This window comes from Oryza glaberrima, chromosome 1 (genome assembly GCF_000147395.1).
Source record: "Oryza glaberrima chromosome 1, OglaRS2, whole genome shotgun sequence".
NCBI lineage: Eukaryota > Viridiplantae > Streptophyta > Magnoliopsida > Poales > Poaceae > Oryza > Oryza glaberrima.
This window is the reverse complement of record NC_068326.1, coordinates 36014138-36026723: the sequence shown is the minus strand read 5'-3', so window position 1 is coordinate 36026723 and position 12586 is coordinate 36014138. Positions and strand designations below refer to the sequence as shown.

The 12586-nt window shown below is 41.6% G+C and overlaps 1 protein-coding gene and 1 long non-coding RNA gene across 3 annotated transcripts; one reads left to right on the top strand and one right to left on the bottom strand.

Moving 5' to 3' along the window:
- Positions 1–5059: 5059 nt before the first annotated feature.
- LOC127752635 (putative ABC transporter C family member 15) lies at positions 5060–12370 on the top strand. 2 transcript variants are annotated; one of them, XM_052278050.1, is made up of 11 exons: positions 5060–5577; positions 5686–6580; positions 6666–8113; positions 8392–8478; positions 8858–9445; positions 9531–9695; positions 9769–10063; positions 10321–10841; positions 10999–11062; positions 11162–11401; positions 11517–12370. In XM_052278050.1, the coding sequence occupies exons 2-11, from the start codon at positions 5761–5763 to the stop codon at positions 11612–11614; spliced, it is 4326 nt and encodes a 1441-aa protein (XP_052134010.1). In that variant the 5' UTR covers positions 5060–5577; positions 5686–5760; the 3' UTR covers positions 11615–12370. The 2 variants fall into 2 exon arrangements, with proteins under 2 accessions (XP_052134010.1, XP_052134004.1); XM_052278044.1 differs by having other exon boundaries at positions 5060–6580.
- Positions 7381–12475, bottom strand: LOC127752678 (uncharacterized). The gene is made up of 3 exons (XR_008012389.1): positions 12332–12475; positions 8057–8131; positions 7381–7498 (listed from the first exon to the last, which is right to left on the bottom strand). It is a non-coding gene; the product is annotated as an uncharacterized LOC127752678 (long non-coding RNA).
- Positions 12476–12586: the final 111 nt, after the last annotated feature.

Sequence of the window (12586 nt, the reverse complement as noted above, 5' to 3'; positions counted from 1 at the left end):
ATGTCAAGTTGATTTTTTTTTTAACACGGGAAATGGAAGACTGGGTTGATGGTAAGATATATAGAAAGAAATTTAAGCAAGCGGTAATCGGTGAAATAACTAGCTCTAGGATGATTTCTTATATTTCAAGACTTATTTTGAATGTTTAAACTTCATTTATTTGGGGACGAAGATACTAATAGATAACACCGCTCCATGATGGTGTGTCTGTTTATACCTCTGTGGTTAATATAGATAGAGAAAATATAGTGCAAATCACATATCTAGTGGAAAACTAGAAACTACTCCTAGATTGAAAAATGAACATATAGGATTTTTTACGTTATAATAAGAGTAAAACTTTTATTTAACAATAGTTTTTTTATTTTCAGTGCACTTGTTTTTCATATAGATAATCCATCCGTGGTGTTTGAATCTCCTGAAGATGAAGATTAAGTGTTTTACGCAAAATGAGGTGATAATAACGTGTGATTAATTAAGTTTTAATTTTTGCAAACTTGAAAAATAGATTAATCTAATATTTTAGAACAACTTTCATATAGAAAGTTTTCACACGATACATACCGTTTAGCAGTTTAAAAAGCGTGCCACGAATATTCAAAACTTAATCCACTTTTTTTAAGTGGAAACGAACGGAGCAAGAAATGTTGGTCCTGCGGCTTAGCTGTTCGTGGCCCGCGTGCCGTCAACTCGTACTCCTTCCGTAAAAAAAAACAAATCGTGAGTTTTCGTATCCAACTTTAATTGTCCGTCTTATATGAAATTTTTTTATAATTCGTAGTTTTACTATTGTTAGATAATAAAACATGATTAATATTTTATGCGTGACTTGTCATTTTAATTTTTTTTATAATTTTTTTAAATAAGACGGATACTCAAATGTTGGGCACGGAAACTATGTTTGTCTTTTTTTTTTTCTTTTTTTTTTTTACGGAGGGAGTACGTCGTGGTGCCTGACTGGCGACTGCATCTGCATGGTGGACACGCTGGGTCCGTACGCGCGTGAAACCGATTGCTCACGCGCCCAAAGTACAGGGCAAGCTAAGCTATAGCTGTACTAGGCTACTGGCTAGCTAGTGCTACGGTGGTCCGTGGATGTGTACGAGCGCTGCAGGCAATGGCAGGGGGCAGCGTCATATTTACGTGGCAGACGAGGATGCATGGACCGCCGCCCGCCATTCGCTCGCCGGAGACATGCATAGCATACGTCTTTCTCTCGCCGGCCGCCACACTATTATGTCGACACGCTGTGCACACACGCACGGGTACATACGTCCAAATGTAGGCGTTTGCCTTTAATTTGCGAGCTGACCAATCCGAGAGAAACACGTTCAAAATTGGGTGGGTATACCATACTCCCTCCGTTGCGTAAAAAAAAAACATACTCCCTCCGTTTTTAAATATTCCCTCCGTTTCTAAATATTTGACACCATTAATTTTTAGCACATGTTTTACCATTCGTCTTATTTAAATACTTTTGTGAAATATATAAAATTATATGTATATATAAGTATATTTAACAATGAAGCACATGATAGAAAAAGAATTAATAATTACTTAATAAGAAAAACGGTTAAACATATTTAAAAAAATCAACAGCGTCGAATATTTAGAAACGGATGGTGTATTTTTTCAAGTATAAAAATGCTATATATACGCGCATATATATATATATATATATATATATATATATATATATATATATAGACACACACACACACTTACATATACGAGTGATGTTGCGTGCGTCTGTCTCCATGGCGGTCTTCATACGTCCTCTTGGCTGAAGCATTGGGACGCGGCTGGTCACTAGTTAAAAGGCTGTGTAGATGAGAAGCAGACTAAATATTAATGATATAGTATATATTTTTATATATAGGCTACTAGATTTATTGTAAGTGACATATTAATTGTCAAGATAATATACTAACTGATTATACTATCAAACTTAACTTAAGCTGCGTTCGTTCCTGCTAGTTACAAACTTACTCCTCGTTTTTCTACACGTATGCTTCCTAAACTGTTAAACGGTGCGCTATTTTTACAACAAATTCCTATAAGAAAGTCATATTAATCCATCTTTAAAAAGGAGCCAATACTTAATTAGTTATACGCTAATAAGTCATTCTGTTTTAAGTAATGAACGTAGCTTCAGAGCAAGTATAATAGAAGGTTATAAGTCGGCTAAACACTGAGGTGAAAGAGAGAGGAGAGGAGAGAGAGAAGAAACGACTGTAAACTTACAACCGGTTTGGCCATAAGAACCAAGATGTTATATGAGAGAAAGTGGGCCATATATTAATGGTAAATAGCTATCTATTATATATAGACTAAGAGAAGGCTGCAACAAATTTTATAGCCTACAAATCAGCTGAATTAGCCTTGCCCGGGTTAATTACTTTAAGCACGTATTTGCGTGTTGCCGTCTACGAAGTCTCTGGATTGTCATGCATGCATACAGGTAGGCATGGGCATGATTAAAGTCACTCGCAATCTTCCACTGGTATCTTCACGAAGGTTCAAATTCCTGAATGTTTTTAGAAACTCATCAGATGTGAAAAACAAAATCTCAGATTCTTGCGGGAGTGAATTGGTTCCTGCCCAGAAACTCCGATATAAATCAATGAATCCAAACAAAGGGCTTATTCACTTTGATGCTATTTTCAGCCATACGATTTTTTAAAAAATTAATTAAAAAAATCTACGTTTAGTTTGTTGCCAGATTTGGTAAATACATAAGAAATCATATAAAAATTTGACAATATTGCCATCTTGTCAAAATTTTGGCAATACCAAAATTTGGTAATGTTTATTTTGGCTACAACCTGAATAGACAAAAAAAAAAAAAGTCCTGATTGTTTCAAGGAAGAATGAGCAAGAGCGATAATTACCGGAGAAATCAAGTCTTTTACAAGGAAACACTACCATAATAATTTAGTTGGAACAGTAACAGAGTGAGATCAGTAATTTAGTTGGAACAGTAACAGAGCTGTAGCCAGTAAGCGAAAGGGCCTGTAGCCTAGTGGTTACAAGAGCCTCAGTAGCACCTGAGGTCCTGGATTCAACTCCCCATGGGAGTGAATTTTTCAGGATTTAATGGCGTTGTGCTTTTAGTGGTAGGCGATGTATCCGTCGACAGCGAGGCGCATGTGATGACTTCGTCAATTTATCCAGGATTTGCCGAGGCGCATGTGATGACTTCGTCAATTTATCCAGGATTTGCCGGCCCAGTCTTCGAAGATGCTCATAGGGATAGGGTTTACGTGCGTGTGTTCATAAGGGTGAGTGCGCGTGCGTTGTGAGTGTCTACGTAAAAAAAGAGCTGTAGCCAGTAGCCTGTAAAGGCTCCCAGCACGAGAAAGATCTGCAGGAAAATGACAAGATTTGGCAATCTGATGATCTGATCAGAACGGCGCCGCGCCGGCATGTGCAGATAAAAGAGCATCGGGATTCACGGGCACTGAGTAAAAGCAGCGTCGGGCCCTTTTTCTAGCACGAATCTGGATGCTACAGGTACACCAACAGCAAAACGACTGAAAAAAATTGGGTCCAAACAATATGCACTACCACATATGGTGCCATGGTCCTATTCTCCGCTCTTTCCTTGCCAAAAAAGGGGCATCGATCGCGACATGCAACCAAGGCTCAAGTCGTGATTAAAAAAAACATATAGTCATTCCAGATCATTAATCTAAACAAGAACTACTGCTTGACGGGAGGAAGTAAAATAAATATCAAGCATGAGACACATTTCCGGCTGCAACATCGAACAAATAAAAGAAGGGAAAGAAAAGATGCTATTGCATGTGTTCAGTAAGGCACGAAAATAAAATAGAACAAACCGTAGTCCTCTCTTGGTCAATGGCAATATTGATCGTACTGTGCTTCCTGAATCCTTCTCCCGACCATTTTCATGGTCACATGCACCTGAAAAAGATAAACTAAATAGAGAATAAAGTGATAATTATCATCAAATCAACATGACACGACAGTACCATCCATCCATACAGACCACACACACAAAAAAGAAGACATTACCACTTGCTAATACAATTGAGATGTGCTTCTATGCTTCTTTAAAAAAAAAAAAAGCACGAATGTTAAAGATGGTGAATGGTCTAGATTAAAAGGTGATTAACATGCTAAACGTTATTAGGAAGGGCAATTTCATCCTTGAGGTAGTTACCCATATCCCAAACGTTCAATCCTGATGCAGCGCCGCCCCGCCTGCCGCCGCATTCGATCGCAAGTACGAGAGAAAAAAAGAAGGCATTCCATGATTCCAAAACAGCGAATCCTCTGTTCCGGCTACACATGTGCAGCACCTCAATCCACCATTTGATTGGCATCCATGTTCTTGCCAAATCAAAAAATGAGATGGGGTAGAGATAAGAAGCATGACAAGAAAAATCAGAAATGGGCGAAGGCAGGGAGCACGCCGCGGTAGACCAACGGGACATGCGGTGTGGCGAGATGTAGAAGAAGGGGGTGGCGCAGCAAAAGTATGCAGGCGATGCACGGTGGAGGAAGCAAGCGCGATCGCTGAGAGTCATCGATTTGTAACTCCTCATCGGCTGATCGAGTCTGTGATAACTTCACAGGACAAAACTGCCCCTCCCTAATGGCTTTTACTCTGTTAAGCAACTTTTAATCTAAATCATTCATGAGCTTTAATATCCGTGCAGGTTTTTTTAGTGAGAAGCATAGAAGCACATCCCAATACAATTTCTTTTAAGTTCACCTGCTACTAAAACATGTTCTGCGACGTGGATAATGAACAGAAGATAAGATAAAACCACGAAGTATGAAAGTTAAGCACTCATTTTCCCATTCTTTCTTCCCAAGTACATCACTTACCTAAAGTAGCGGATCCAGAAAAAAATAGCAGGTCTCTTATACCTATTAATAGTTTACTTATCAAGTAATAATATTGTAATTAACATGGCCAAAAACAACTAGAGATGGACATCCTACCAGGTGTCGTGTGCCCCAGGCTCTAGGTTCTACCTTCTCTTCCACAACCACAAGGTCCTAACCAACCAAATTGGACGCATGTATGTGTCTTTCGCTCACCTTCTACTCACATGCCGTCCTCTTTTGCATTGGCCACCTCGGTAGTTCAATGATCATGCACTCGATCGTACAGCCGAAGGACTCGATGCAAGTGCACGCATGGTGGACACATGCATGTCTGCACAGCACACTGTTGGCAGTTTCCACTGCCACCGAGATGCCGCTCCAAAGTTGCCGATCCGGCGTCAGGATGCCGTAGCGAGATTTGATCTCTGTGGGCAACTTGGATTGGTGTCCCGGTTTGCCATACTTTCTGTCTGCATCTCATAACATGTTGCAGATATAGCCATTGCGTTTGGATAAACACTTCAGCTGTAGTTACTACATTTTCTTTATGCTGCAGTTCAAGGTACCTTGGAGGCCCGGACATGGAAATGGAATCTCAAAAGTCATGGATATGTCTTTTTAAAGATCAGAGCACTTCTTGTCGTGAACGAGTTGATTGCAGGTCCGATTAAAAAGAGGAGATCCCAAGTTCAGATCCTATAAGTCATATGCAATCAGGTTCTTCTTTTGGTCTGCTCTTATCGGCTCTGCACTCCTCACTTTGTTTGCTGGCTCTCTTTCAAGTTTGCCTTAGCCCTAGACTCTTGCCTTGCTCCAATGTAACAGTGCAGTTCCTGTCATCTTGGTGTTCTGTTTCTCTCTGCCATAAGCCCATTATCCGTCTGGTGATTTCGGCATTGGATGGAGACCTTAGCAGTATTGGATTATGTCCGCATAGCATCGTTCGCTATCTTGCTGGTTTGGATCCTTGCAGAGCTTGCCAGGCTGAACAAGAGACATCGCCGAGAAGAACATGGCGACATGGTTTCATCACAAAGAAAAGGGGAAGTCCTGCTACCAGCTTATATAATTGTACTTTGCAATGCTTCAATCTCCTTGATGCATATTTGTTTTTCTGTTCTTGTGTTCTGGAAGCGCCAAACTGTCTCCCTGGATTTGATCTTCAAATCAGTCTCATGGCTTCTAGTGACTCTCTTCTTGCTCTACTGCAAACATGAAGGTGCAGGAGTTGTATCCAACTGGCCTTCAGTTCTTCTCTCGTGGTGGTTCTTCAGCTTCTTATCCGAATCACTTCTCACTTCGTTGCATTTGCTTCACCTCTTCAACTCTGCAACTGTTGTCGATTTCACTTCTCTTCCCTTGTGCACATTCATCTGCCTCGTGGCAGTAACTATGAGACCTTCCAAAGCAAACCAGCAAGACCAGAACCAACCGCTGCTTGTGAGAGAAGACAGTGATGACAGTAGCACAGACAGGTTCTCCAACTCCGGGTGGTGGAGCTGCCTCACATTCCAGTGGTTAAACCCAATCTTTGAGAAGGGACACAAGGTGCGTCTTGAGCTCGACCATATCCCATCTGTTCCACAGTCTGACACGGCAAACCAATCTTATGCATTGCTTCAAGAGACACTTCACAAGCAGAAACCTGAGCCAATGCCTATGCGGAGAGCCATTATTTGTGCTGTCTGGACACCTTTGATCGCCAATGGAGTCTTTGCAGGTTAGTGAGCCATTGGAAGAACAAAAGTGGAGCTACCCTTTGACCTTTATATTATACTAACATGATGCTTTGCATTTATTACCAGGGCTCAACACTATTGCTTCCTATATGGGGCCATTCTTGATCACCTACTTAGTGGAGCTACTCTCTGACAAGAATCCTGACAAGGGCCATGGCCATGGCTACATGCTAGCATGCCTTTTCTTTGCCTCAAAGACAGTGGAGTCACTTTCACAGCGGCAATGGTATTTTGGTGCCCGCAGGATTGGTTTCCGGGTGCGTGCAGCACTGATGGTATCCATCTATCAGAAATCCCTGCTGATGAAGAACTCAAGCACAGCCAGCGGGAAAATTGTGAACTTCCTCGATGTCGATGTTGAGAAGGTTAGCGAATTCTTCTGGTACGTACATGGAATTTGGCTGCTACCCTTGCAAATATCCTTGGCACTTGCCATTCTCTACCGTAGCCTTGGTGCAATGGCCTCGCTGTCTGCAGTCCTTGCAACAGTTTTGGTTATGGTGAGCAACACACCACTTGCAAAGTCACAGGAGAACCTCAACATGAAGATCATGGAAGCGAAGGACTCACGGATCAAGGCTATGGCTGAAGCAATGAAGAGTATGAGGATATTGAAGCTGCATGCATGGGAGACAGCTTACTTTGACAAGCTACTGAAGCTAAGGGATGTGGAGAGGGGATGGCTCAGGAAATATCTCTACACATGTTCAGCAATTGCCTTCCTGTTTTGGGCCTCACCGACCTTGGTGTCGGTTGTCACATTTGGTGTATGTATTCTTGTGGAGATGCCATTATCAGCTGGAACAGTCTTGTCCGCCGTTGCCACGTTCAGAATCCTCCAAGATCCAATCTACAACCTCCCAGAGCTCGTTTCAATGGTCACACAAACCAAGGTGTCCCTAGATAGAATTGAAGAGTTCATCAAAGAAGAACACCAGGGGAAGCCAAGTCGTTCTGACAATAACACTAGGACTAAGGACCTGTCTATGACTGGTGCAATGGAAATTGAACCAGGGGTATATGGTTGGGAAATTGAAAATAGCTTGAAGAAGACAAAATTCATGCTTAAGATAGACAGAAAGCTGAGCATCAGCAAGGGTCAAAAGGTTGCAGTGTGCGGGTCAGTTGGTTCTGGTAAATCAAGCCTCCTTCACAGCATCATGGGGGAGATCCCAAGGATTAATGGTGCAGAAACAACAGTTTTTGGGTCAAGGGCATATGTTGCGCAGAGTGCATGGATTCAGACTGGGACAATTCAAGACAATGTGCTCTTTGGGAAGGATATGGACAGAAGCTTCTATGAGGAGGTGCTGCATGGTTGTGCTTTGGATAGAGATTTGGAGTTATGGGCCAATGGTGATATGACTATGGTAGGGGAGAGGGGCATGAACCTGAGTGGAGGCCAGAAGCAGAGGATTCAGCTTGCCAGAGCATTGTATAGTGATTCTGATGTTTACCTCTTAGATGATCCCTTCAGTGCCGTGGATGCACACACCGGAGCACATCTCTTCAAGGTACAGTACATGAGAAATCTGCAACAGTTTAGCTGTAATGAGCTTCAAATGAAATGTTCAATAATGTTACAGCACAAAGGCACAAAGCAAGAACCATAATCAAAACAGGAAAACACAAAAGTATGCCACCCATTAGACAATCTGCAAATTATCTATAAGCAATCAAGTACCAAATCTATTTAGTAACCGCAAATGGCTTACTCACTGAATCGTGAGATCATCAGCACAAATATTTCTTCAATTTGTGAAATAAACTAATTCATATTTTGCATCTGCAGGAATGTTTACTGAGGCTAATGTCCTCTAAGACAGTCATATATGTTACTCATCAGCTAGAGTTCTTGAGAGATGCAGATCTTGTTCTGGTAAGGTATCAACTCAATTTCAACATGTTTCTAATTTTAACTTGTGATAAAATGGTTGGTAATTGTTAGCTTTAGGTCAAATAAAATGGCTATATTGTTGTAAATATCTTAATTTGAGCAGCTGCTAGGGATGCAAGTGGGTCATATTGGACTTTGGTCAGCCCATTGATGCATCCTAGTCCCTTTGCTTGACCATTAATGCAAGTGCCACACGTGCAAAATAAACATCCAACTAAATGGGAAGCGAACCACTAAGTGGGTGGGTTTTGTATCCTTCAAACCTGTCACAAGCTGTCATATTTCATTTTTGCAATAATTACTAAGAACATACATGTAGAGTTATATGGTCTAACATATGATTGCAAATGTCCAACTGTAGGTCATGAAAGATGGAAGGATTGTTCAATCCGGAAAATATGATGATTTGGTAGCAGACAGGAATGGAGAACTCTCAATGCAAATGGCTGCACATAACCAATCCCTTAGTCAGGTCACACCTGCAAAAGCACATGTCTTGACTAAAAATAAGAGTCACAAGAGAAGGCAGACTGAGCTCACAGAAATAGAATTAGATCACAATGTAATAGGCAGGGAATGCGAGGAGGAGCGCGAATCTGGAAGAGTTAAATGGGATATTTATCGCAAGTTTGTCAACTCTGCATATGGCGGAGCTCTCGTTCCTGTTATTCTTGCATGCCAAGTCCTTTTCCAGGGATTGCAGATATGTAGCAACTATTGGATTGCATGGGCAGCTGAGAGGCAGGAACAAGTAAGCAGGGAGAAGATGATAGGTATCTTTGTGCTGTTATCAGCTGGAAGTTCTGTGTTTATATTGGGAAGAGCTATTGTCCTTTCAACGATTGCCATTGAAACTGCTCATCAGTTCTTCTTAGGCATGACCAGGAGTATTTTTCGAGCACCAATCAACTTCTTTGACTCCACTCCATCAAGTAGAATCCTCAATAGGGTGAGCCAACTACCTCTTCATTTGAATATCGTAATAAAAACGCCCCTTACTTCCAGTTCTCATGGCTTAGTTTTCTGCTTTGCAGGCTTCAACAGATCAAAGCACAGTTGACACAGACATTCCCTACAGGCTTGCAGGGCTTATCTTCGCATTAATTCAGCTCCTCAGTATTATTTTCATCATGTCTCAAATTGCCTGGCCTATATTCATTCTATTCATAATTATAATTGCCATCTCTACTTGGTATCAGGTACACTTTCATTCATTGCAATATGTTTTCCTCAGGTTTGAAAATGCTAGTAATTTGTAAAAACTTCATGCAGAGCTATTACATCTGTTCAGCTAGAGAACTAGCAAGGATGGTTGGCATAAGAAAAGCTCCAGTCCTCCACCATTTTTCAGAGACTGTATCAGGAGCAGCAACTATTAGATGCTTTAATCAGGGAGAGAAGTTCTTCAGGAAGAGTCTTGCGCTAATTGATGACTACTCCCGCATCACTTTCCACAATTCAGCAACAATTGAATGGTTATGTGTTCGCATCAACTTCCTCTTCAACCTTGTCTTCTTTGTGATGCTAGTCATCCTTGTCTCAATGCCTCGAAATACTATTGATCCAAGTAAGCGTTCCCATGAAAAAATAGTATCGTATCTAACAGCTATAATTAGATCTGCAGTCTTGCATTGCATTCCTGCTTATTCTTTTTGGTAAAACAGTGTTTGTTGTTACAAAAAAAAAGGATTTACAGAGAAACCATGTGGTTGTATTTTACGTTTTTCAGAAACCCTAAATGTGTAACTCTACAGTACGTTGATAAATCACAATATTATTACATGGCTATAAACTCTAACCCATTTTGGTTTTCTCCTTGTTTAGGCCTCGCAGGGCTGGCAGCTACCTATGGCCTTAACCTTAATGTGTTACAAGCATGGGTCATATGGAATCTGTGCAACGTTGAGAACAAAATGATTTCAGTAGAAAGAATTTTGCAGTTCTCAAACATAACAAGTGAGGTCCCTTTAGTCATTGAGGACTGTAGACCAAGAGAATCATGGCCCTGGTGTGGAACCATTCAGATCGATTCTCTCCAAGTGAGGTACAACCTGGACATGCCAATGGTGCTCAAAGGCATAAGCTGCACAATTCCCGGAGAAAGGAAAATTGGGGTGGTAGGACGGACAGGGAGTGGGAAATCGACTCTAATTCACGCCTTGTTTCGGATTGTTGAACCATCTGAAGGACGGATACTCATAGATGATGTTGATATATCGCTTTTGGGAGTGCATGATCTGCGGTCAAGATTAAGTATTATACCACAAGAACCGACTCTTTTCCAAGGGACAGTCAGAACAAACCTGGATCCTCTACAGCAGCATCTGGACACTGAAATATGGGAGGTAAACAATCTATAAACTATAGTGCTGTGAAGATGCTCTTCCAAATGAAATTTCTTTAAGTGTCTATAGCTGTTATAGGTTTTCAAGAAAGCAGTTAACAATTTAAAGGCAGCTTCCTTTATCGAGTCTAGTGCTGATTTTTCCCCCCATCTTTTAGGTTTTGCATAAGTGCCGCCTTGAGGAGATTGTGAGAGAAGACAGTAGATTGTTGGATGCACCAGGTATGAAGAACTATCTTTCCTTGCAGCAGTTTTAATTCTCACGTTCCAAATTCCTTGCTCGAGATGGACAAGTTATATGACTAAAGTTTGATGTTGCAGTTGTTGAAGATGGGGGAAACTGGAGCGTAGGACAAAGGCAACTTGTATGCTTGGCCAGGGTATTGCTAATGAAGAAGAAAATACTTGTTCTGGATGAAGCCACAGCATCGGTTGATACCGCAACAGATAATATCATCCAAAAGACTATAAGGCAAGAGACAAACAATTGCACGGTTATTACAATTGCACATAGGATTCCTACTGTGATTGACAGTGACCTTGTTCTTGTCCTAGGTGAAGGTAAAAGATATCCACGAATAACCCATGTTTTTCCTTTGGTTCAACAAAAGCAATTCTAATTTATAAAAAACTATATTAAGCGATGGAAGTACCTTTTTTATTGTTCGTACTGCAGGTAAGATACTAGAGTTTGATTCTCCAGAAAATCTCCTCAGAGATGAATCATCAGCTTTCTCAAAGCTGGTGATGGAATTCGTGGGAAGATCATCATAGGGTAGACATCAACCAGAGTTAACATAGAGACATCAAGCAGCCACCAACCTACTTAACTCCATCTAGACTTGTATTTATCAACATTGAAACTAACAGGGCATGAAGAAGGTTTACGAGTGGACAGCAGGCATCAGAAGTACAGAAGGAAATTTTGGTTTAAGTGAAGACTATGCTAGCATTAGATACTGATCATTTCCTGATCGAGCCCTTACCAATTGGACAGTTGCTGAATGGTGTTCATATTATATTGGCAATGCAAGTGATCTTAGATAGATTCATATTCTTTTCCACCAACTACTAGATCAAAATAAATTGTAGCCTTAATTATATTCACCAAATCATTCGTTGTTGATTTGTTTGGATAACCGGGGTATCTTTTATATTGGTTGTCACAGTACGATGCCACCCTATAGTTTGATTTTGTAAACAAAAAGGGGCATAGCTCCTATTTCCATGCCACCATATTTGCTGAAATAACACATGGATCGGTTTTTAGCACATCAGAATTTCCAGGTAACAGAAACATATCAAGAGCAGCGCCTACAGCTCCTCCCACCAGTTTAAGAATACCGGGTTTCTACTCCACAAGCACTGATGCACAATATGCATTAAAAAAACGCCGAAGCTGGCAGATCAGAAAGTAATTGGAAATACAAATCCATGGTCCCTAAATGCTACGATCAGAAACAGCGGGGCGGGTTGGGAGGGAGTCCATACCGACCGTACGCCCTGCGAGGCAAAAGGTCGAACAGTTGGCGAGCACTTGAAAACGCCCCACGGCTCCATTACACGGCCGCCCTCCCCCACCAGCTCCAGCTCCCCTCCCTCCCACGGACCCGCACGCACGGCCGAACGCGAAAGCAGGCTGGCCAGCGCGTTCCACCGCCGCTGTCTCGCTCTCTCTCCGCCGCCACCGCCGCCGCCGCCGCCAGCCTGCGCGTTCCACCGCCGCTGTCTCGCTCTCTCTCCGCC